At 44.2% G+C, this 26,635-nt stretch overlaps 1 protein-coding gene across 1 annotated transcript in view; it reads right to left on the bottom strand.

Moving 5' to 3' along the window:
- Nucleotides 1-26,635, bottom strand: part of kcnk2b (potassium channel, subfamily K, member 2b) — a 95,003-nt gene that overhangs the window by 12,509 nt on the left and 55,859 nt on the right. The window contains exon 4 of the mRNA XM_051654836.1: nucleotides 8,675-8,835. Coding sequence (XP_051510796.1) covers nucleotides 8,675-8,835 — 161 coding nt within the window. The remainder of the gene's footprint in view (nucleotides 1-8,674; nucleotides 8,836-26,635) is intronic.

Here is a 26,635-nt window from a genome sequence, read left to right as displayed (position 1 = left end):
CAATAATAATAACAACACTCACTTTCTTCACATTTAACCAATGTGAAAGTCCTTCTGAAGAACTCCTATATAGATACATCAGTGCAAAAAGTTGGAATCCCTTTAGTGCCTGGGTGTCACAATACTGGAAGTAGGACCCAAATTCAGGAAGAGAATTTAAAAGGTTTTTAGTGAGCTATAATTATGTAGTCTTGTAACTTCTTTTTGAATACGTTGCTATCTTTATTTTTTGGGGTTTTAATTTTTTTCAAATTTTTTTTTACAAGGGTTTATATTATAATAAAATAAACAGGAACAAAATCTTAAAACAAAGTTACAAACAGGAACAAACACAAGGCTGACCGAAGGCAAGACTGAGTGAACTGACCATACAAAACAATCTGGCAAAGACATGATGGTAGAAGGTACAATATTAAGAGAGGATAACACATGAGGAACAGGTGAAACCAATTAAAACAATGAGAACCTAACACGGACTAGATGAGGAGGTGTGGTTGAGGGAAACAAGCAGGCGGAGACTGGAGAGCTCCCTTCAAGTGTTGGAGACAAACTGGGTGCCCTGTCAGAGACCACATCAAATTACAAACCATGGAGCCAGAAGATGTGGTCTATCACCACCAGGCCATCTCCTTAGCAGAGAGCAATTTGGAGAGGGGAATGAATTGAACTGCTTTAGACCCAGTAGTGAGAATGACCATATTGCCACTGAATGGGGTAAACACGTGAGGAAATGCAGGGCAATATGGGACAAAGTGCAGGAGATAATGGGAAGAGGTCTGAGGAGACCAAAGTGTTGCTTGTTGCTGGACTTATTACAAGCCCCCATGAACTGGTGAACCTCCTCCACCATGGCTTGCCACAAAAAACACAGGTAGATGGCAGCCATCATCCTCCTGATTACTGGATTGCATATCAACTTGGATGAGTGACCTTTCTGGAAGAAGGTGGCCCGAACTGACTCAGGATCGAACAACAGACCCTCCAGGCATCCTCCAGGTGCCTCGACCATGGCAAGAACCTCCCTTATGCGCTGCTTGATATCCCAGATGACAAGCCTCACCACACGACCTGAAAACAAGATGGTGTCATGAGGAGAACAGTCACTCCCTGCAACGAACTGATGCAAAAGGCTGTTCAGATACAGATTTTTAGAGCCCGGATTATAAGAGGGGGTAAAGACTAACTGTTCTAAAACTAATGCTCTTTGAGCCTGCCGGGAGTTGAGCCTCTTGGCTGAAGTTCCTGTGATCGGTTCAGACCAAGAATGGAACAGCTGCCCCCTCCAGCAGGTGTCGCCACTCTTCCAGCCCAACTTAACTGCCAACAGCTTCCTGTTCCTAATATCATAGTTCCGCTCTGCTGGGGACAGACAGTGAGAAAAGAAAGCACAAGGATGCAATTTTTCAACAACAGGGGACCACTGGGAGAGGAACGCTCCTAACACCAATATCTGACACATCCACCTCCATAATAAACTGCTTTTCAGAGTCCAGCCTCACCAGAATGGGAGGGTATGTAAAATGATTCCTTAGTGTATTGGATGTGGATTGGGCCACAGAGGACCAAAGAAAGCGTGTTTTTTATTTTTTGTTTTTTTGAGGTGAGCACAGTCAGTGGTGCAGCTACCGTATGTAATTATTTTATTAATCTTCTGAAAAAAATGTAAGTACCCCAGGAACAGAGCTGCCTGGATGTGGAAGGTGCACATCTCTACTTTGATGAACAGCTGATTCTCCAGCAGCCTTTGCAACATTTGTTGGACACAATGTGTACCTGGAGAGAATGAGAGAAAATAAGAATGTCATCCAGGTACACAAAAACAAACTGATTGAGCATATCCTCAACACGTCATTGACCAGTGCCTGGAAGAGAGCCGGGTTGTTGGTCACCTCGAAAGGATGTCCAATCTGACTGCCAGATAGATAAAGTTACCCACAGCTCCGGAGTCGACCAGGACATAACACTGGTGGGATATAGTTCCCCATCACAGGATGGCAGGGAGAAGAATACAAGCACCGGGGGAGTCTGAGAGTTGTTGTTCTCACCAGTAACCCCCTCTGTACTGAGGAGCATTGGCTTTTAAAGGACACACACTGGAAAAGTGTTTCTGACTTCCCGCAGTACAAGCAGAGGCCCTTGATGATGCACACTGTCACACCTCCGCGGTAAGGTGGGTTCTTCCCACCTGCTAGAGCTCAGGCTCAGGCTGGAGATTAGGAATCGATAAAGATGCAGGGGGGATAGAGCAGTTCAGACGAAGGAGTGTCAGTCGATTTTCCACTCGAATGGCGAATGCCATGAAGTCATTGAACCAAGAAGTTAGGTCATGAGCATGCTTCTCGTCACTGATATCCTCAGCACGCTCATGCAAAACATATCCACCTGCACTGCCGCATTCTAGTTACTGGACACTGCCAGAGTGCGAAATTAGATGGAATCAGAATCAGAATAAGAATCAGCTTTATTGCCAAGTATGCTTACACATACAAGGAATTTGTCTTGGTGACAGGAGCTTCCAGTGTACAACAATACAAAAACAATACAAAAACAACAGCAAGACATAGATAATAATAATAAAAAAGAATAATTATACACATACGTACATACACACCCAGACACACACATACATACATACATACACATACGTAGTGCAAACCTAATACAAATCTGTTATCTGTTATGTACAGTGCAAAATACAAACCTGTTATGTACAGTGCAAATGTTTTTTTTAATTTATTTTATTTTATAGAGGAATGAAATGGCGGAAGAGATTGGATGTGTTGGATAAATATAAAAAAATACTAAACTGTGTATTGCACATAGTTATTTCTCAGTGGGGCAATTTAACTGTTCATGAGATGGATAGCCTGATGGTTCTGGTGCTCAGAGCTCTGAAGCATCGGCCAGAAGGCAACAGTTCAAAAAGGTAATGGGCAGGGTGAGTGGGGTCCAGAGTGATTTTTCCAGCCTTTTTCCTCACTCTGGAAGTGTACAGTTCTTGAAGGGGGTGCAGGGGGCAACCAATAATCCTCTCAGCAGTCCAAATTGTCCATTGTAGCCTTCTGATGTCTGATTTCGTAGCTGAACCAAACCAGACAGTTATTGAAGTGCAGAGGACAGACTCAATGACCACTGAGTAGAACTGTATCAGCAGCGCCTGTGGTAGGTTGAACTTCCTCAGCTGGCAAAGGAAGTACAACCTCTGCTGGGCCTTTTTCACAATGGAATCAGTGTGTGTCTCCCACTTCAGGTCCTGTGAGATGGTAGTGCCCAGGAACCTGAATGACTCCACTGCTGCCACAGTGCTGTTTAGAATGGTGAGGGGGGTCAGTGTTGGGGTGTTCCTCCTAAAGTCCACAATGATCTCCACCATTTTGAGCATATTCAGCTCAAGGTTGTTTTGACTGCACCAGACAGCCAGCTGTTCAACCTCCCTTCTGTATGCAGACTCATCGTCATCTCGGATGAGGCCGATGACAGTGGTGTCATCTGCAAACTTCAGGAGCTTGACAGAGGGGTCCTTGGCGAAGCAGTCATTGGTGTAGAGGGAGAAGAGTAGTGGGGAGAGCACACATCCCTGGGGGGCACCAGTGCTGATTGTACAGGTGCTGGAAGTGAGTTTCCCCTGTCTCACAAGCTGCTGCCTGTCTGTCAGAAAGCTGGTAATCCACTGACAGATAGACATGGGAACAGAGAGTTGGTGTAATTTATTCTGGAGTATAGCTGGGATGATGGTGTTGAAAACCGAACTGAAGTCCACAAAAAGGATCCTTGCATATGTCCCTGGTCTGTCCAGATGCTACAGGATATGATGCAATCCCATGTTGACTGCATCATCCACAGACCTGTTTGCTCGATAAGCAAATTGAAGGGCCAGCTGGTTAGCACAGGATTGAAGACACGCTGATGAGACGCCATCTGGGCCTGAAGCTTTCCTCGTCTTTTGTTTCCAAAAGCCCGGCTCACATCATCTTCACAGATCTTCAGTGCAGGTTGAGTAGCAGGAGGGGGGAGGAGGGGGGTTGCAGGAGGTGTTGGTGTTTGTGTGAAATGAAGGTCAGAGTGGGTGTGGGGTGTGAGATTGGGCCTTTCAAATCTACAGTAGAACACATTCAGGTCGTCAGCCAGTTATTGGTCCACCACAGAGTTGGGGGTAGGAGTCCTGTAATTCATAAGTTGTTTCATACCACTCCACACTGATGCAGGGTTGTTAGTTGAAAACATGTTTTTCAGCTTATCAGAGTATCTTCATTAAGCCACTCCGATTTTCTTGTTCAGTGTGTTCCTGGCCTGATTGTACAAGACTTTATCCCCACCCCTGTAAGCATCATCTTTGGCCTGACGAAGCTGCCTGAGCTCTGCTGTAAACCACGGTTTGTCATTGTTGAATTTTAAATAAGTCCTAGTAGGAATGCACATATCCTCACAGAAACTGATATATGATGTAACAGTATCTATGAGCTCATCCAGGTCTGTGGCTGCAGCCTCAAAAACACTCCAATCCATGCAATCGAAGCAGGCTTGTAGTTCCCGCTCTGCTTCATTGGTCCATTCTTTACAGTCCTTATTACTGGCTTGGTTGATTTTAATTTCTGCCTGTAGGTTGGAAGAAGATGAATCAGACAGTGATCAGAGAGTCCCAAAGCTGCTTTAGGGACAGAGCGAAATGTATCCTTTATTGTTGTGTAACAATGATCCAGTATGTTCCTGTCTCTGGTGGGGCATGTAATGTGCTGTATGTATTTGGGCAGTTCACATGTGAGATTTGCTTTGATAAAATCCCCAAGAATAATAATAACTGAGTCCGGGTATTGTTGTTCTGTGTCTGTGATTTGATCAGTCAGCTGTTGCAGCGCTGTGTTCACATACGCGTTTGGCGCGATATACACACTCACCAGAATAAACGAGGAAAACTCCCGCGGCGAGTAGAACGGCTTATTGTTAATAAAGAGCGCTTCCAAATTAGGACAGTACATCCTCTTTAATGTTGTTACATCTGTACACCAACTTTCATTGATGTAAAAGCATGTTCCATCACCTCTCATTTTCCCTGTTAACTCCACGATGCGATCTGCTCTGAACAGCTGAAAGCCCGGCAGCGCTGTCCGGAATGGCTTCACTCAGCTAGGTTTCTGTGAAGCACAAAGGCAGCAAAGTTTGAAAAGTCCTTGTTTGTATGGGTAAGGAGATGTAGTTCGTCCGTTTTTTTAGGAAGAGAGCGGAGATTCACTAGATGAATGCTCGGCAGCGCTGTTCGAAATCTGCACTGACGGAGCCTGACCAGTGCGCCTGCACGTCTCCCTCGCCTGCACCTCATAGCGCGTTTAAACAACACAGCTGCGCCTCCGACTAAAATGTCCGGCAAAACGTCAATACTCAAAAACTGGGAAAATGTTGTCTAGTATATGCTGCCGAATGTTCAGCAGTTCACCCCTGGTAAAACTGACTGGAAAAATATTACTAAACACAGGACAAACAAACAAAAACAACAAAAGAACTGAAGAGCTACACACCGAGGTGGCCATCCGCAGCGCCATCTTGATATAAATAATACTAAGCAACGGACCCCTCTCCTTTTGGCATAATGCTGCCAGTTGACATGCAGACTCATTTCCATACACTGTGCAATTTAAGACCTTTATCATCTCTGGAATGTCTGTAAAAGTAGCGCAGAATGGTACTTTTGCCTCCAAGACTGTCGTGGCCCATTCATGAGCACGACCATTAAGTAGGGTGATAACATAGGGCAGTAGAGTTTTCAACAGCGAACGTGGCAGGCTGGAGGGAGAACACAACAGAACATTGTGTGAGGAAAGAATGACAAGTCATGGGCTCACCAGCATAGCAGGGTGAAGGGTTAACTTGGGGTTCCAAAGCAGGCATGGGGGGAGCAGTTGTGGCATTTCGCCATTGGTTGGTTGGGGTGGTGGCAACGGCATAAAGAAACTGTGTCCTGATTGATCTGGAGAAGATGGAGTTGGGTAGTGAGGTCTGCTACCTGCATGGCCAGGGTGTCACCGGCTAATTTGGCTGAAGAAAGCTGCTCCTCATGGCGTCCATGCAGAGCGCCTTGAAGCTCCACAGCCGATCTCACTGGGAATTCATCTGCTGACTCCATTCTGGCCAGATTGTGCTGTCAAGTTTTGAAGACTGTAGACAGAGTTGAGTTGATGTCAGTGTCTTTATTATAAGAATTCAAACAGAGCAATGAGCAGTAAATTGAAGAACACTATCCTGGGGATGTGGACGAGGATCAGCAGTAGGATGTTCATCAATCTGAGGGGCAAAGTCGAGTAGTTGATCCAAACCAGGCCAGAGTCCAAAACTGGGAGAGCAGACAGAGTGCGCAAAATAATCCAGACAGTAGAGACAGTAGTTTGACTGTTTGAATTTTTAATTAGCTTAAATTCTTTCAATAAAGACATTGACATTTAATCACATCAGCATTTGAGTCTTCAGATCCTGATAATACATTTTTACATTTTTGCAACTGTGATTAAAAAAAACTAAAAGAATACAACATCAAGCATACATGGGAATGCCTTCAATACTGTTTAAAAAACATCTGAGAATGCCCATCATGAAGTTGCCTGAGACAATGACTAAAGTGAGCAGAGCTGTAATCTAAACAAAGGATTGCTAATTTGAAGAAGCTCAAATACTGTATAAGAAAATTACTTTTTTAACATTTAGTTTAAAATATTTTATTTTTAGTTATAAGAGAGTTTGCATCACTTACCTATTATGCATTTGTGGGTCGTATATAAACCATGTGTTTCCTATGGTATTGAATGCACTTTACATTGGTATCACACTTGTATTCCATTGATTGTTATCAATTTCAATCTGTTGTGTAATTAAACTATATTTTAAATATCACATTTTGTTCATATTTATGTGTAGTATGCATTTATAAAAAGTTTTCAGTCATCTGATGCTTTTATCCAAAGTGCAAAACATTATACCTATTACAGAGATAGTTCTCATGGAGGGTCTGAAGTTATGTGCCTATGTAAATCAACAATTAAAAATGTAAATTATTAATAAAATTACCCCTACGGATAATTTTTCTTAAAATATTGCCCCGCATTTTAGGGGTGAAGTTACAAATGCGTCCTAGGGTTAAAAAGAATAATTCTTCAATGGAAAGTACGTCCACCAAAAAAATAAAAAAATAATATCATTGGGCTTACAGTAATAAGAAGAGAGTGACAAGTATATACATATAATACAAAACAAATGTAATTTTATCATGAATAATTAGAGTGTACATTTATAAATGCACCCATAATGGTGCAGTGCTACAATCACATTGAGTGTTACGATTTCTCCCATTCATTTTTCTACCAGCGGCTCATCTCCTCTATCTTATACTGTCTCTGACATCACTTACAAGTAAAATGATGAGGTCATGTGACATCCATGTAATGTAGCATGCTACTGTTTGAAATATTTGCCATGGAATAATAACAACTGTTTCACTTTCTTTTTTTCTTTTTTTTTAGGTAAAAAAGATAGAATCACTGTGCTCTACCAGTCAAGCATGCAAAGATCCATAGGCCTTAATCTCAAGATAAAACATTATCTGCACTCCTTTGTTTCAATTATTTATCACTTCATTTTTTTTTTTTTTTCATTTTTCTCACAAGTCAGGGGACACAGACCTTTTGGCCTCACAGCCTTTCTCAGTGTTAAAAACTTTATTATTATTATTATTACACTGCAGAGTAAGTAGTAAACTAATGGATCCATTCCATACCAAGCCATTGTGCCTTTGTAGCTGTGATGTAGAGCTTTGTTAGGTGAGGATAAAGGGTGGGAAACAGATTGGGATGTTTGGCAGTGGATGTGATGTGACAGTGACATAAAGCTGCTCATGCACTTCATGAAGCTCATACTACTGGAATGGAGGAAAGAAAGTAAGAGATATGTGGAATGGAGGAAAAAAATATTAAATGAATTCACAGGTTAAAGTGATGTATTATGCATGTTTCTCTCTCTTTCATGAGGAAATACTTAATTTTATTGCACAGCTCTCTGCATTATTTGATTGTGATTGGTCAGTTGAGGCATTGAGCGCTGAAATAATGACCGTTAAACTGTATATTTCACCATTGTCCATTGCAACCTACTAGTGCTAATTTCATTACCTATCACTCACATGTAAAAATAGCTAAAAACTGCCTTGGAGGACAGTATTATTTTTAATATACAGTATATGGTAAGCATGAAACCTTTGATAGATGACTGGAAGCTCAGGAGTCTCCAGTTAAAGCCAGAAAACAAAAACATTGCTCAAAAGAACAAGGAACCAATGAGAGACACAAAGAGCTTGATGAGAGAACTAAGACATGTTTTGTGACATTGTAGCTACATATTGTATGTCAGCAAACTAGTCAATTGAAAAACCTTTGGCAGATTAAAAATTAACAATAATCTATACATTTATACTGTAGTATTTTTGTAGTGTGAGGCCAATTGTTTTCTACATTGTAATGTACTACTTTTCTTCTTGGAAGCTTTAAACTTTTTTACCAGTAAGATAATAAATTAATTTAATAAATATCACTAAATCTATCTCAACTCAATTCAATCAATATTTCATATCCATTTATTTATATTAATTTAATTTAAGTTTATCAGAGATGTAAATCATATCAATACTTTAACTCACATGAATCATCTTCTCCACTTTAGCGATTCCCTTTCCGAAGATTGTTCCAAGCTGATCTCCCACTCCTGCCAGCAAAAATCCAAACAGAGGAATTCCCAACAGTGCATAGATGATACAGAAGATCCGACCTCCTTCTGTGTGAGGTGAAATATTCCCAAAGCCTGGAGTCCATTAAGAGCACAAAACACAAATACATGAAATTTTACTCATGATACTTTTATTTGAAGAACACACACACACACACACACACACACACACACACACACACACACACACACACACACACAGAATTTGTGAGTCAGAGTGACACAGTTTTGATCCAGGCTGATATAATGAGTTTCAGAGGAAGATCTTTAAGCACTTCACAAAAAGAATTACTTCACAGTAAGAAATCGCTGTATTTGCGTATGTTTTGTAACATTCATGAATTGAATCTTTGAAAATTTTTAAAGATTGATATTTTCTATGGCAGGTCTAGTCAACTGATGGCCCGTGGACAAATTCCCACCCACCAATCATCTTTGCCTGGCCCTCTGAATTATTATAATTTTTTTATAAAATTGCCTCACCATCTGAAATACCAGAGCACTCTCTGTGCATAACTCAGTGTTCCTAGGCGCAAGCCACAGCAGTCAGCGGTGAGTTTAACAATGCTCAATGGCGCATGCAACAGCATTCAGCTGTCATCAGGGTAGGGTTGCACCAGCTGTGCGAAAGGTCTCAAGTAATTTGGGACGTGAAGTTCACACTAAGGGCTTAGTAACTACTAGTTAGTTTGTAACTAAGTCAGTGCTTAGTTTGGTTGCACCACCTGTTCTTAAGGCAAGACTTAACTAGTAGGTCGTAGTGTGGTGGTGGCATAGTGGGCTAAAGCACATAACTGGTAATCAGAAGGTTGCTGGTTCAATCCCCACAGCCATCACCATTGTGTCCTTGAGCAAGGCACTTAACTCCAGGTTGCTCCAGGGGGATATAATAAGTGCACTGTAAGTTGCTTTGGATAAAAGCATCTACCAAATGCATAAATGTAAGGTCGTAAGCTCTCCGTAAAGTAATACGTAGTCACATAATATGACATTTACCCGTATTGATCCAATAAACAGCCTTCAAATTTGTACACAGAATTGTTAAAAAGCTGTGAATTTCAATTTGATCTTGTAATGGTTGATGTTCAAGCCTTGTTTGCTCATGTAACTGTCAGCTGTAATAAATTAAATTCCCATTAAAATACGATACATAATAAAAGTAGATTTGATAAATAGTATATTTGCCCTGTGTAAATAACAATATATAGGAACTGTATCTAAAATAAATAAAGGGTGATAAATACTAATACAACAGGCTTGAAAAAAGAGTTATTTATTCATTTTAATATCCTATATATATTTTGAATGTGTTGAAACTTGACACCAGGAGACGCACCCTGAAAACTGCACCGTTAGAACGGTTTCATGCTGAAGAGCTGCTTAAAAGTAAGTTGTATTTTCTCTCTCATAAATGTAAATGAGTGTAAATGTCAACATCAAAATGTATGTCGAAAGGATTGAAGACTGTCACGCAAAACATGAGCTCACTGATGTCATTAAATATCATTCTGCTTTTTTATTCCAACCGTTACTCCTGGTCGGAGGCTTCCATAAATATTTAGTTTATACGTAGGGTTACATTCTACGTAGTTTAATGGTGCAACGCTGATATATTTAGTAGTGCGTAAATTGTGACTTAGTGCCCATTTATGCCACAACTAGGCTAAGTTGTAACTTACGTATAGCTGGTGCAACCGGCCCCAGTTGTCCAGACCGGAGCGCGTGTTAAAACTTTTCTGGCGATAGTTTAGTTACAGTACAATGCTTTGCTAAACATGGTTCCCTATCTGTCACTCACTCGACGTTGGTATTGATGTAGTGACACTAGGGGTCACTCTTGGGAGCCAGAGACACCTCTGGTCTTTGATAAAAGGCCAATGAAAATTGGCGAGTGATATTTGCCTGCCACTCCCCCGAACATACGGGTATAAAAGGAGCTGGTATGCAACCACTCATTCAGATTTTCTCTTCGGAGCCGAACGGTCATGCTCATTGAGCTGAATACTACTGTTCATTCACCTCTGCTGGATCTGACGGCGCATTTCAGCGGCTTCTCCCTCCTCTGCACTGGTGCACTGCAGAGAACGCCCCTGGGCGCTTCGGCAGAAAAATTAGAGAGTATATTTTGTGAAAGAGCATTTTTTCCCTCTAAAAGAGTATATATTTTTCTAAAAGAGCGCACACACGGAACGTCTTTTTAAAGATGCTTTTCCGATTGTGTGTTATTCCTGGTTGTGCTCGTTATCTCTCGCCTTCTAACCGTCACGATCACTGTCTTTCGTGTCTGGGCACTGCTCACGCAGAGACAGCGTTCGTGGATGGTCATGTTCTCATTGCGAGAATATGTCCATGGCAACGTTGCGGTCGCGGCTCGCCTTCGTAAGAAAGCGAGCCACCCCAGAGGCTCCCGCCTCAGTCCTTTAACCCACGGGTTTGAGGCCAGCGCGGCTAGCACTGGGGGCGATTTGGGGACCACAATGGGACCGCCTCCGCCGGGTATCCCCCGCGGACCTCCTATTCCCCAGCACGCTCGTCTGCCCCGATCGGGCTTCCGGGTGAGTCCGCCGGCTCGTCTCACGGCGAGTTCGACCTCTTATTCGGAGCCTGCGAAAGTGATGAGCTCTCGAGCGCAGCATCGGAGAGCGGGCTCGTCCAGTCAGAAGCCTCAGCTGGGCTCCTCCCTTCGGGGTCAATCGCCCAGTCACAGGCTGACACGGAGATGATGACATGCTTTCCCGGGCAGCTGCGAGCGTCGGTTAGAGTGGATTCACCGCTCTTCCCTGAACCCTCGCGGCTCGGTGATTGGTTCCTGGGCTCGCGGCGCTGCTCAAAGCCATGCCCCGCCCCCGTTCGTTTCTTCCCGGAAGTGCATGAAGAGCTGACAAGGTCGCGGGAGGCACTTTTTACTGCCCGGTCCCGATCTTTTCAGCTTCCACGCCCTCACTACCCTCGATGGTGGGGCGGCCAAGGGTTATTCGGCAATCCCCCGGTGGATAAAGGCGCTCGCGGTGCACCTATGCCCGCAGAGCGCCACCACCTGGCGTGGGTGCCCAAAGCCCCCGTCCAATGCCTGTAGGTTTACGTTGTCTCTGACGGCCAAGGCCTATGGTGCCGCTGGACAAGCCGCCTCCGCCCTGCATGCCATGGCTCTCCTGCAAGTCTGCCAAGGTGCTAAAGGAACTGCACGAGGGTAGTTCCGCCCCGGGATTGATGCAGGGACTGTGCTCGGCAACCGACCTTGCTCTCTGAGCGACGGAGGTCACGGCGCGGTCTCTCGGGCAGACGATGGCCACACTAGTGGTCCAGGAGCGCCACCTTTGGCTCAACCTGGTCGAGATGGGTGAGGCCGACAAGACACGATTCCTTGCTGCCCCCATTTCCCAGGCAGGCCTATTCGGCGACACTGTCGAGGACTTTGCCCAGCAGTTCTCAATGGTAGAGCAGTAGATGGATGCTAGCCGGCATATCCTGCCCCGGCGCGGCTCAAGATCCCGCACCCCATCTACTCATCGTCAAGGGCGTCCCCCTGCAGTGACTGCACCGGCTCCGCCGCAGCCCGCCCCTTCGGCCCGGCCCCGGCGTGGAGCCCACCGCAGGAAGCAGACGCCACCCGTCTCACGGCCGCCCAGAACCCACGAAAGGCTTCAAAGCACCCTTGAGACGGGCAACCCAGGGACAACGAAACCCGCTGCTCTGGAGCTGGTAAGCAGATCTTCATCTTTTTGTTACCTTTTGCATTTAATTGCGCTGCATGCCCAAGTGGATGCAGTACTCAAGAGCTCAGCAAGAGTGATTTCCTTGTTCCCTGGGTCACGTATCCGGTGTGTACGGCTGGCATTACGACCACCGTCCACCACTCCACTTGGCAGGTTGGCGTTCCAGTGGTGGTCTCCCGCCTCTGAGCGCCCAGCTGTGGCACAAATCTGCCCCCGATGTGACAGTCTCCATGGGTCACGAGGACAGGCTTCTTCTTCCCCCGTCCCAGGCTGTTCCGGGGGTGGTCACAAGGAGCCAGGTAAATGCTTCGATGTCCTTAGACTCAGCACGGCCACGACGTGGTGTGGCACCTCGAGCTCCGCCCCGCCGTGAGGCCCCACCTGCCGGTACATCCGATGACGTTGTCCCTTTGGTCCCCCTTGCGCGGAACTTGGACGCATGGCTTGCGCCTTCCAATCCGTCACGAGGGCTGGTCCGGACCGTCCGACTCGGTTGTGCGATTCACTTTGCCGGGCATCCGCCCAGGTTCAGCGGTGTCCACTTCACCTTGGTGAAAGACGAAAACGCTGCTACCTTGTGTGGAGATCGCTACCCTCCTAAGGAAGGACGCGATAGAACCTGTCCCTCCAGCCGAGATGAAGAAAGGGTTTTACAGCCCCTACTTCATCGTACCGAAAAAATGGCGGTGGGTTGTGGCCAATCTGGACCTGCGAGTACTGAACCGGGCTTTACACAGACTCCCGTTCAAGATGCTGACGCAAAGACGCATTCTAGCAAGCATCCAGCATCAAGATTGGTTCACGGCGGTAGACCTGAAGGATGCGTACTTTTCACGTCTCGATCCTTTTCGACACAGACCCTTCCTGCGGTTCGCGTTCGAGGGTCAGGCGTATCAGTACAAAGTCCTCCCTTTCGGCCTGTCCCTGTCTCCTCGCATCTTTAGGAAGATCGCAGAGGCTGCCCTTGCCCCGTTAAGGTAGGTGGGCATTCGCATTCTCAACTATCTTGACGACTGGCTAATCCTAGCTCACTCTCGAGACGTGTTATGCGCACACAGGGACCTAGTGCTCTCACACCTCAGCCGACTAGGGCTTCGGGTCAACTGGGAAAAGTGCAAGCTCCTCCCGGTTCAGAGCATCTCTTTTCTCGGTTTGGAGTTGGACTCAGTCTCCTTGACGGCGCGCCTTACAAACGAGCGCGCCCAGTCGGTGCTGGCCTGTTTGAAGGCTTTCAAACAGAAAACAGCGGTTCCACTGAAACTTTTTCAGAGGCTCCTGGGGCATACGGCATCCTCGGCGGTGGCCACCCCGCTCGGGTTGATGCATATGAGGCCGCTTTAGCACTGGCTCCAGACTCGAGTCCCGAGATGGGCAAGACGCCACGGGACACACCACGTGGCCATTACATTGGTCTGTCACCGTCTTTTCAGCCCTTGGACCGACCTCTCATTTCTATGAGCAGGTGTTCCCCTAGAACTGGTCCCCAGGCGTGTAGTGGTCACGACAGATGCCTCAAACGGGCTGGGGCGCTGTTTGCAATGGGCACGCAGCCGCCGGCCTCTGGATGGGTCCGCGACTGCATTGTCACATCAACTGCCTCGAGTTACTGGCAATTCTGCTCACCCTGCGGAGGTTTCGGCCGTTGATCCAGGGCAAGCACGTGTTATTTCAGACAGACAACACGACAATGGTAGCATATGTCAACCGCCAAGGTGGGTTGCGCTCTCATTGTATGTCACAAATCACCCGCCGTCTCCTCCTCTGGAGTCAGCAGCACTTCAAGTCGCTGCGAGCCACTCACATCCCGGGCGACCTCAACACTGCAGCGGACACACCGTCACAACAGGTTACCCTCAAGGGAGAGTGGAGACTCCACCTTCAGGTGGTCCAGCTGATTTGGAGTCGATTCGACAGGCACAGGTGCACCTGTTCACCTCCCAAGAATCCTCCCCACTGCCCGCTCTGGTACGCCCTGACCGAGGCCTTCCTCGGCATAGATGCGCTGGCACACAGCTGGTCCCCTGGCATTCGCAAATATGTGTTTTCCCCCAGTGAGCCTGCTTACACAGACTCTGTGCAAGGTCAGGGAGGATGAGGAGAAGGCCGTCCTGGTAAGCACCCTACTGGCCCGCCCAGACATGGTGCTCGGACCTCACGCTCCCTCGCAACAGCTCCCCCCAGGCAAATTCCCCTGAGGAAGGACCTTCTTTCTCAGGGAAGGGGCACCATCTGGCACCCGTGCCCAGACCTCTGTAATCTCCATGTCTGGCCCCCGGACGGGACGTGGAAGACCTAAGCTCTCTCCCACTTGCGATGGTAGACACGTTCACTCAGGCTAGGGCTCTCTCTACGAGGCACCTGTATGCCTTTAAGTGGCGTCTGTTCGCTAAGTGGTGTTCTTCCCGTCGGGAAGACCCCCAGAGATGCACAGTCAGATCAGTGCTTTCCTTCCTGCAAGAGAGGTTGGAAGGGAAGCTGTCCCCTTCCACCTTGAAGGTGTAAATTTCTGCCATAGCAGCACACCATGACACAGTCGACGGTAAGTCCTTAGGGAAGCATGATCTGATCATCAGGTTCCTAAGAGGCGCCAGGAGGCTGAATCCCTCCAGGCCGTGCCTCGTTCCCTCATCGGACCTCTGTAGTTCTTCAGGGTCTACAGAGAGCCCCCTTTGAGCTTTGCAGTCAGCCGAGCTTAAGGCACTCTCCTTGAAGACTGCCCTCCTGACTCCACTCACTTCCATCAAGAGGGTAGGTGACCTGCAAGCATTCTCTGTCAGCGAAACGTGCCTGGAGTTCGGTCCAGGTTACTCTCACGTGATCCTGAGACCCTGACCGGGCTATGTGCCCAAGGTTCCCACCACTCCTTTAGGGACTAGGTGGTGAACCTGCAAGTGCTGCCCCAGGAGGAGGCAGACCCAGCCCTGTCGTCGCTGTGTCCGGTGTGTGCTTTACGCATCTATTTGGATCGCACGCAGAGCTTTAGAATATCTGAGCAGCTCTTTGTCTGCTTTTGGTGCACAGCGGAAAGGAAGCGCTGTCTCCAAGCAGAGGATCGCCCACTGGCTCGTTGACGTCATAACTATGGCATATCTCGCCCAAAACATGCCGCCACCGGTAGGGCTACGAGCCCATTCTACCCGTGGTGTAGCGCTTCTTGGGCCTTGGCCAGGGGTGCCTCTCTAACAGACATTTGCAGAGTAGCGGGCTGGGCAACACCCAACACCTCTGCAAGGTTCTACAACCTCTAGGTGGAACCGGTTTCATCCCAGGTAGTGGCACGCAACAAGCGGATAAGCCCGGGATAGCCGGCCGGGTGTATCGCTTGCACATAGCGCCTTCCACCTCCTTTTGAGCTGAAGACGTGCGCTGTTAATTCCCAGTAGTGTTCACAAAATTGTTCCCTGGTTGACTTCCTCCGAGCCCTGTGGCAGTCGAGTGTTCGGAGAGACTCGCTGCCGGCCCAGTACACGCGCTAACTAATAGCCCGGTTCTGGGGTAGGTGCTCCGCATGTGGCGGTTCCCTGTAAGGCTAACCCCATGCGATCTATATCTTCCACTAATTTGTTTCCCTGCTGGCAAACTGTGTCTTCCTTGGGCAGAGCCCCTCTGCCCCAGTCTCCATGTTGTAGTAACTCCTCCCCCATTGGGCAGGATCTACCTTGAAGGCTCTCCACATGGTTGGAAAGACCATGTGATGTATTCTTCCACTTAAATATCCCCCCCTCACTTGGGGCGAGGTGTGGTCTCCGCGGTGTCCTCCCCTTGGGAGGGACACCCCCCGACTAGACCTGGCGGCCCAGTCGGATAATCCCCCTTCTTTTGGGTTAAGCCTGTCTCTATCTTTGGGTAGTCGACTTGTCCCCAAAAAGGGCCGTTCGACACTCATAACTGTGTTGGGGTAGGTTACGTGTTGACCTGGTGTGCTGGCTATGAGGCACACAGCAAGTCTGCCCACCACACACCGCCAGTTCACGTAACACAGTTCAGCCTTGTGGCATTTTGTATAGGGACCCCTAGTGTCACTACATCGACACCAACGTCGAGTGAGTGACAGATAGGGAACGTCATAGTTACTGGTGTAACCTCCGTTCCCTGATGGAGGGAATGAGACGTTGTTCCCTCCTGCCACAACGCTGAACTACCCGCTGAAATGGCCGGACCTTATATCGGCTCCTCAGCGTAAAACCTGAATGAGTGGTTGCGTACCAGCTCCTTTTATACCCGTATGTTCGGGGGAGTGGCATGCAAATACCACTCGCCAAGTTTCATTGGCCTTTTATCAAAGACCAGTGGTGTCTCGGGCTCCCAAGAGTGACCCCTAGTGTCACTACATCGACACCAATGTCTCATTCCCTCCATCAGGGAACGGAGGTTACACCAGTAACCATGACGATCACACCGTTTAGGTGAGCATTTGATCATGTCTTTCAAATGTAATCAAATGTATTTATAGAAATTGCTTAGTTGTGTGGAGTGTGGTCAAATCTACAGATGTAAAAAATTATCACAGCAGTTGTTACAGAATGTTGTCGGCACATACAGGTATGCACATCTTAGGCAACAAAAGAGAAATAGATTATGAAAACCGAACGCTCAAAGAAAATGTGCTGAAAAGTTTGCTTTATTCACGATTCTCATCTGTTCAGGGTCTGTAGGGCTCATAAAAAAGTTCAGTGAAACTGAACCTGCAAATATCCTGATTATGTTTGGTTCTCTACAGCTGTGAGTCAGCCCTCTCAATAACAAACAGCATTGACTCAGTTTGTTCTTCTTTAGCCCATGATTATCTGCACAAAAATCTGGCTCCTGCACTGACTATTGTGTGCAAATGGACAATATTTGCAAAACAATTTTTATTCCCTCAATGAATAGGATGATACTTTACAGAAAAAAATGGAAGAATATAAATGTTATCTCTCTCTCTCTCTCTCTCTCTCTCTCTCTCTCTCTCTCTTTCTTTTTTTCAAAAAGAAAATTGAATTTAAATGCATATTTAAGTAAGCATGACATTTCTATATGACCATTGTTTTCATATGTGGGTTGATATTCTGAGAGGGCTTTAGAAGATCTAAATGTTTCTTCTCAGTTTTCATAATTTGTAAACAATAGCCCTAAAATTTAAAAATGATTATTAAGTTTTTTGTTTTGTTTTGTTTTTTTGGCTTGTTTGTTTGTTTCAAAGTAAAGTTGATACAAAATTATTTGTTAGTTAAGAGTATAAGTCATGTTTGTTTTTCAGTCAGATTTTATGAAGTAAAAAAATTATAATTCAATATACAGTATATCCTGTGACTATTTTAATATGAATAAATGCACAGTATTAAAGGTGTTTTTTAAAGTAACATTTTAATAGCAATGAAAGTGCTAGCTAAGATGAATACTAAAAAAAAATTGGCCCCCGCCAAGTGTTCATCTGAATAATCTGGCTCCCGCAAGAAAGTAGTTGAAGAGCCCTGTGCTATGGTATATGATATAAACTTTAGTACTATTTGCCTTTTTGTCATTAGACAGGACAAGTTTAAAATTATAGTGAACTGTTGAGGAGACAGAGGGAGAATGAAAGCGTGAGCACTTGAAACATCACAAGCTTGTATGCATCTCCTGAGCCGGCAGTACTGTTTAAATGAGACTGTGTTGCACGGCAGTCTATTATTGTAGTAACACGAGGGCACGTAACAACAAAACAAACTGTGATTGGGGGTTTAAGTGCCTCAGATGGCTCCATCACATGTAAACGGGTGATTCTCAGCAACGTTGTGGCCAAAGGGGAAAATTTATCGACCAATGCCGAAATATACCAAATATCAGCCAATAGATTTTCTCTTTTGGCTAATTAATTTAGCTAATAGCTAGTTTAACTGACCACTAGCTAATGCGATCAACACAAGCATTTTAGAAATGCAAATGAGTTCCTTCGAATTATGAATGAATGGGTTCAAAGAAAGTGATTCAGCAGTTCTTTTTGCATCATCAAGTAATGACATCATTACAAAATTTAATCCTAGCATTCTGGTATACATTACACAATTCATTCACGAACCAGAAATCACTAATATTTGTTTATGATGGAAAGATGACATTAGAGTGACAGTTTAAATATCAGAAATGTAATTTATTTATGTATCAGAAAAAGCTAAAACATAATGCATTATTGGAAATAAAAGGGCAGTCTTCAAAGTAACCAGTAATATGCTATTTTTAGCCACATGACATTTGATTTAGTCTCAAAGACCCTTAGAAGGAAGACGCCTGCTGAAGTGTTCCACAAATTGCTCTATTAAACCGATTCTGTGTTTCTTCTACATCATGATAAGTTTTTTTCTTTCTGCATCTTTGATAAGTTAATTAGATGTTGTTGTTAACTGATCAACTTTATCTTATGTAGTTTTACAGAAAATCTAGAAAATATGAATGCTGCCATATGGCAATACTGTACCACGATGGAAAAGATTGCTGTGTTGCTATATGGAAACTCTGTACCACAATGGAATTGGACTAATGCATTTTCCCACTGGGAATTTTTATATATGATCTAATACAAATCTGTTATCTGTTATCTGTTATGTACAGTGCAAATACAAATCTGTTATGTACATTGCAAATGTTTATTTATTTATTTTTTCAGAGGAATGAAATGGCAGAAGACGTTGGATGTGTTGGATAAATATAAAAAAATACTAAACTGTGTATTGCACATAGTTATTGCTCAATGGGGCAATTTAACTGTTCATGAGATGGAAAGCCTGCGGGAAAAAACTGTTCCTGTGCCTGATGGTTCTGGTGCTCAGAGCTCTGAAGCGTCTGCCAGAAGGCAACAGTTCAAAAAGGTAATGGGCAGGGTGAGTGGGGTCCAGAGTGATTTTTCCAGCCTTTTTCCTCACTCTGGAAGTGTATAGTTCTTGAAGGGATGGCAGGGGGCAACCAATAATCCTCTCAGCAGTCCGAACTGTCCTTTGTAGTCTTCTGATGTCTGATTTCGTAGCTGAACCAAACCAGACAGTTATTGAAGTGCAGAGGACAGACTCAATGACTGCTGAGTAGAACTGTATCAGCAGTGCCTGTGGCAGGTTGAACTTCCTCAGCTGGCGAAGGATGTACAACCTCTGTTGGGCCTTTTTCACAATGGAGTCAATGTGTGTCTCGCACTTCAGGTCCTGTGAGATGGTAGTGCCCAGGAACCTAAATGACTCCACTATGTCATCTTGGATGAGGCCGATGACAGTGGTGTCATCTGCAAACTACAGGAGCTTGACAGAGGGGTCCTTGGCGATGCAGTCATTGGTGTAGAGGGAGAAGAGTAGTGGGGAGCGCACACATCCCTGGGGGGCACCAGTGCTGACTGTAAAGGTGCTGGAAGTGAATTTCCCCTGTCTCACAAGCTGCTGCCTGTCCGTCAGAAAGCTGGTAATCCACTGACAGATAGACATGGGAACAGAGAGTTGGTGTAATTTATTCTGGAGTATAGCTGGGATGATGGTGTCAAAAGCCGAACTGAAGTCCACAAAAAGGATCCTTATGGCACTGTTTCCCAAATTTTTCCCTTTTTGTATTATTATTTTTTTTTAATAGACCTATTTTAGAAAAATAAAAGGTTAACATTCTTAAAATTTTTATACCATGGCCTGAAAGTAGTTTTATTAGTTGTAATTACCAAACCAATCAGTTGTTAAGAATATTACTGAAATCCAGAAACAATCTATTTCTTTTATTTTACAGGGTTTTCGTACATTGAAAATTTTTTGACAGCTGCCCAATCAAAATTTCAGGCCGATGAAGCAAATTCAATGATATTCATCTCGTGTTTAATGCTTCATAAGCGCTTAATATGCTTCTCATCTGAAATGTGCATCTGCCCTGCGCATCTGCCCTGCATGTTTGAAGCATAGTTTCACGTAAGTGTCACAGCAGCCATCGCAGATTCATTCACGACAATGCTCTGTGCTATCTCTGGAGTACGCAGGTGCATCAACCACGATTTCCTCTATATGAGATAGGATAGCAGCACAGTCAACAGAACTTATACAACCCATTTTAATTCAAGTGAGAATTTTTTTATTAAATTTTTTTTTTTACTTTAAAGTGCTATGGTGGAAGTCAAACCTCTCAAACGGCTAGACAACCCCGACATTATAAATAGCACTGATGAGGAAATCAGCTACAACACTGTGCCATGTGCCAAAATAAGGGGTGTTTAGACTATCAGTGAGCTCATGTTTTGTGTGACAGGCTTCAATCCTTTCGACATACATTATGATGTTGATATTTACACTCGTTTACATTTACGAGACAGAAAAAAACAACTTATTTTTAAGCAGCTATTCAGCATGAAACCGTTCTAACGGTGCTAAAATTTAGCACAGTAAACTGTAGCAGAAATGTAATATTAAATGATAACTCAGGAAGAATCTATGTGACTTAATTTTATTAAGTATATAGGCTATAATATCATTTTACACATTACCACATGAAGAGGCATCTATGGTTTTACCTGTGGTTATGATATTACAAATACCACAATGGAAGAACTATGGACTATAAGGAAGAAGAATATAGAATACAGGGATTTAAAGTCTAGACCTCCTGTCTAATCTATATTCTGTTCTGTTCTGCACAGGACAGCAATGGTTGGTCAACATTTCACTAAATGTTACATTAGATTTCGGTTTGTTTCTCACCAAACCTTATTGTATGCTTTCAGAACAATCATGAGTCTCATGGAATAAATTATTTGACTTCTGAATTATACATTCACGTCTTTTTGAAGCTTGACGAGGTATCACCATGAACTGCCACTGCATGACATCACAGAGCACATTTTTTCATTCTCCCTTTGTATTAAGAAAAGGAAAGAAAGCCATATGGGGTTATAACAACACAGGGGTGAGTAAACAGTGACTGAATTTTAATTTTTGGGTGAACTATCCCTATAAATCATGAAGTGTCAGGATCCTGCCACCTCTGTTTTGTTTTTATTTCACACTTTAGTGGTAGGAGCCTCACTCTCCAGTCTGCTCCACCAGGGTTGGCTCTCCAGGTGTCTCCAGGTCAGCTGCCTCCTTGGTCCTCCGCTCCCAAACCAGAGCCGTCTGACCTTGTTCCCACTCTGGAGCCACCCAACCCTCTTCCTGCTCTGGAGCCACCTGATCCTCTTCCGGCTTCGGTGCCATCTGACTTCATCCCCGCTGTGGAGCCTCTTCCTGCCCCAGTGCCGCCCAACCTCATCCTTTCTTTGGAGCCATCAAATCTTGTTCCCGACAATAAGCAGGCCCTTTGGTTCCCCTCCCACCCTCCCTTAGTCTATCATGCTGGCACCCTCCTGGTCTGTCCCTGTCCACTGGTACCCCTCTGGTCTGTTCTGACAGTGCCCCCCTGGATGGTTCTGCCGATGATCTCCTCGTTTGCCCTCCTGATTTTCTAAATGTATATTCTGTCTGTTCCTGTGTGTGTTTGCCAGTTTGCCTCTCATGTTACCTGTGGAATATCTGTCTGGTCTGCATTTCTCTTCTAGTGCTTTTAGATCTTAGTGATGCCTTCAACACCATAGATCACAACATTCTCTTGGATAGGCTTGAGAATTATGTTGGCATTTTTGGACAGGCATAAGCTTGGTTTAAGTCCTATGTATGCAATCGCTACATATTTGTCTGTGTAAATGAGGAACTGTGAGATCAAATTACATTTAAGTATGGAGTGCCACAGGGATCAGTTTTAGGGCCTCTGTTTTTCCCCTTATAAATGCTTTCCTTGGGAGACATTATCAGGAACCATAGAATTAGTTTTAACTGTTATGCCGACGATACCCAACTTTATATTTCTTCAAAACCCAATGAAATTTCACAATTCTCCAAATTAGTAGTGTATAAATGATATAAAAAATTGGATGGCTAGAAATTTCCTTCTACTTAACTCTGAGAAAACAGAGGTACTAAGTAATGGAACAAAAACCTCTAAAAAAAAATATGCAGCTAAAATATAAATTGACTCTCGATGGATGTACTGTTACATCATCTTCAACAGCAAAACATTTTGGTGTTTTATTTAATAGCAATCTGTCCTTTGAAAAACACATTTCAAATGTTTGTAAAAGAGCATTCTTCCACCTCAGAAAAATTGCTAAGTTATGACACGTGCTCTCTGTTTCTGATGCCGAGAAACTAATTAATGTGTTTATGACCTCAAGACTAGATTATTGTAATGCATTACTGGGATGATGTCCTGCAGGTTCAAAAACTACCTGTTAAGGTTCGATTTAATTTTAAAATTCTGTTAATTACTTATAAAGCTTTGAATGGTTTAGCTCCACAGTACTTATAAGTGACCTTCTATCGTGCTATAATCCATCATGTTCACTATGATTGCAAAATTCCTGCCTGTTAATAATACCTAGAATATCAAAATCTACAAAAGGAGGTTGATCCTTTTCCTATTTGGCTCCTAAACTATGGAATAGCCTTCCGAGCAGTGTTCGGGACTGTTTATCCCTCAACTCATAGTTATGCTGCTTTAGTTAGGTCTGCCGGAACCGGAAACACTTCTCTTATTCTATAACCCTGCTTTCAAATGAATTACATCTACGCTAATATTGTTCTGTTCGTTTCCCTGTCTCGGGATATATATCCTAAAGTTACCAGAGCCTGTCAGATCCAGCTCCGGTCCTGCTTGATGTCCTACTCCCACTTCTACATGTTGCTGAGTGATAATGACTTACTGCAGTCTGTGCCAGCCAGACTTCACTTCGATCTACTACGTTGGACTTCAGAGGATGAATTGATGCCAACTCCAAGACATGGGATACTTCATGTGCTACTGCCTGAACCTTGGACTCAGGATGGACTTCACCAAAATGATCTGCCATAAGCTTCCAGCCAGACTGCGAAGCCCCTCACTGACTGCTGCCTGTATCATCTTGGTCAAAGGATAGACTACACTCTCTTAAAATAGAATACATAGTCAGTTATTTGTCAGCTAAAGTCTTCATCAGCCAAATAACAAAGGACAATGCATCTATGTGCACTTCCACAGTTAATACAGGATGGACATCAAAGACTTTGTAACTAATATTACAGTTCATTCAAAATCATTTTGGCCCCTAAAATTTAATTAGTTTACTAATTTAAACCATGACTTGTTCAACACAAATAACTAATACTGGCATTATATTCATTCTGTTTAGTCAGAAGGGTACTGGCTCCCAAAGTGACCCTTGATTCTCCCAAGGTTATTTTTCTCTATTAACCAACATCTAATTGAGTTTTCTGTTCCCTGCCATGGTTGCTTTTGGCTTGCTCACTGGGGGTGTAAATACAAATATTATTGAATTATTCAGACACACTCTACAATCACATTTTTATCAAATTGTACAATGATGACTAGGGTTGGGAATCGTAAGGAATTTTACGATTCCGGTTATTTTTATGCTCATTTCGAGAGAAATAATACAGCCCTCGTGAAGAGAGCTCTCGTGGCCGAAGCTATAGAGGTTAGTTCACTCTCCATCTCTGTAGTGGATGTAACCCGATCCTTCCGATGGGTGAATATCCATAAAGCCGCGGGTCCAGACGGCATTCCAGGCTGCGTCATCAGAGTGTGCGCGAACCAACTGGCTGGTGTTTTTATGGACATTTTCAACCTTTCCCTCTCCTTGTCTGTGGTCCCCACATGCTTTAAAACATCTTGTGCCTGTATCAAAGCAATCCAAAATCACTTGCTTAAATGACTGGTGTCCTGTTGCTCTGACCCCCATCATCAGCAAATGCTTTGAGAGACTAATCAGGTATTACATCTGCTCTGTGCTGCCTCCCTCACTGGACCCATTGCAGTTTGCTTACCGCAACAACCGCTCCACTGATGATGCCATTGCATCTACACTACACACTGCTCTCTCCCACCTGGAAAAAAGGAACACTTACGTTAGAATGCTGTTTGTAGACTAGAGCTCAGCATTCAACCATAGTGCCCTACAAGCTTGATGTGAAACTCCGGGCTCTGGGCTTAAACAGCTCGCTGTGCAGCTGGATCCTGGACTTCCTGTCAAGCAGATGCCAGGTGGTTAGAATGGCCAGCAATATCTCCTCATCACTAACCCTCAACACTGGAGCCCCACAGGGCTGTGTTCTCAGCCCACTCCTGTATTCCTTGTACACACATGACTGTGTGGCAACACATAGCTCCCATGCCATCATTAAGTTTGCTGATGATACAATGGTGGTAGGTCTGATCACTGACAATGATGAAACAGCCTACAGAGAGGAGGTGCACACTCTGACATGCTGGTGTCAGGAGCACAACCTCTACCTCAACGTCAGCAAGACAAAAGAGCTCGTGGGTGACTTCAGGAGAAAAGACAGAGAACACAGTCCCATCACCATTAATGGAGCACCGGTGGAGAGAGTCAGCAGCTTCAAGTTCCTTGGTGTCCACATCACTGAGGAACTCACATGGTCCGTCCACACTGAGGCCATTGTGAAGAAGGCTCATCAGCGCCTCTTCTTCCTGAGACGGCTGAGGAAGTTTGGAATGAACCACCACATCCTCACAAGTTTCTACACCTGCACTGTAGAGAGCATCCTGACTGGCTGCATCACTACCTGGTACGGCAATAGCACAGCCCACAACCGCAAAGCCCTGCAAAAGGAGGTGCAAACTGCCAGACACATCATTGGAGGTGAGCTTCCCTCCCTCAGGACATATATACCAAGCGGTGTGTGAAAAAAGCTCGGAGTAATGGGATGCTTTAGAAAACAGAAGACAAAAACAACGCTGAATGAAGTGTATATTTACTTACAGTTCATTGAAACAAAACCATGGATGTACACATACATTTTTCGTGTGTATGTGAAAATTATTAAGCACATGCAAACACGATGCACAGAAACACTCAAAAACATGTGCAAACTCGCTGCACTTATGTAATACTTAGACATGCAAAGTCGATATTCACACTTATGAAACACTCTTGTTCAAAATACAAATTCTAATATTTCATATAATTTATTTAAAGACAGCTTACCTGAAAAAGATTCCGCCGTGGTCAGCTGAGCTTCTCAAAATGGCATTCTGGATCGTTCTTGCGTATCACGTGGTTTGTATTAAAATACGTTAAAATTTAAGAACGGTTTGCTTAATTTTAACTGACAGCTGACATATCTCATAATTATTCGTTCATTGTTTGCATCACTCTTTCATAATATTACTTACATTTTTGTGGTGCACAAATTAATGCATTTGAAGTAAAACTAAAAATGTCTGAAATATGCAATTATTTGAGAAAAAACTATTTATCTTAATACGTTATTGTTGAGCCAACAAATAATTTTTTCAGTGTTATTGCCCTTTCTCAAGTGTCTGCAGACACAGGTTCCATGCAACCCCTAATGATTAATGACCAACTCGCAACACATGCTTTTTGATTTACTGAACAGTACTGGAAGTGTTCCATTCTCAAAGCCAATAAAATACAATAGCTGTGGCCACTCTGTCAAACATATGGTTCAACATCATGCAAATCAGTCATTATGTATTGTACCGTATGTTTTTGGTTGAGGTCTCAACCAGTAGAATGCAAAAATCTCTCACAGACCAGTGTATAGGAATGAAAAGGTGAGTATTTATATATCAAGTTCAAGTTTCAAGTTTATTGTCATTCCAGCCAAATACAGGTACAGTGGAATGAATTTATGATATATCAGGTCTGCAGTGCACAGTTACAGACAGGACAAGGCACATTTCACATTCAGACTTACATTCTTAAGTAGGATTAAACTAAACTCTGTGATATAGAAATAACACACAGTGAACAATACTCTTCATGTACATACATAATACACATGTATACACGTACAAAAAAATCAACAGATACACACTGTAAACAATGTAAGGAATAATTGACGACAGACCATTGAATTATTGAAAAATAATGCACACCCGAGGTGGTAATGCACGTCGTGACCGTTACACCTCAGAGTGCATTATTTTTCAATAATTCAATGGGCTAGAGTAAATTTTTCCACTTATATTACGGTTACCACAAATTAAGTCATCGTTCAGGGTTTTATCTCAAGACATTTTCTGGTTTTCGTCCCTAAAACGCTCTTGTGAGTGGAACTACTTTCTTCCGCCACGTATTCAGCGTCTTGCTTTGATACAGTCCAAGCCTTCCT

Source organism: Myxocyprinus asiaticus, chromosome 25 (genome assembly GCF_019703515.2).
Source record: "Myxocyprinus asiaticus isolate MX2 ecotype Aquarium Trade chromosome 25, UBuf_Myxa_2, whole genome shotgun sequence".
NCBI lineage: Eukaryota > Metazoa > Chordata > Actinopteri > Cypriniformes > Catostomidae > Myxocyprinus > Myxocyprinus asiaticus.
The sequence above is the reverse complement of the archived record's forward strand: the minus strand, read 5'-3'. Positions and strand labels throughout refer to the sequence as shown.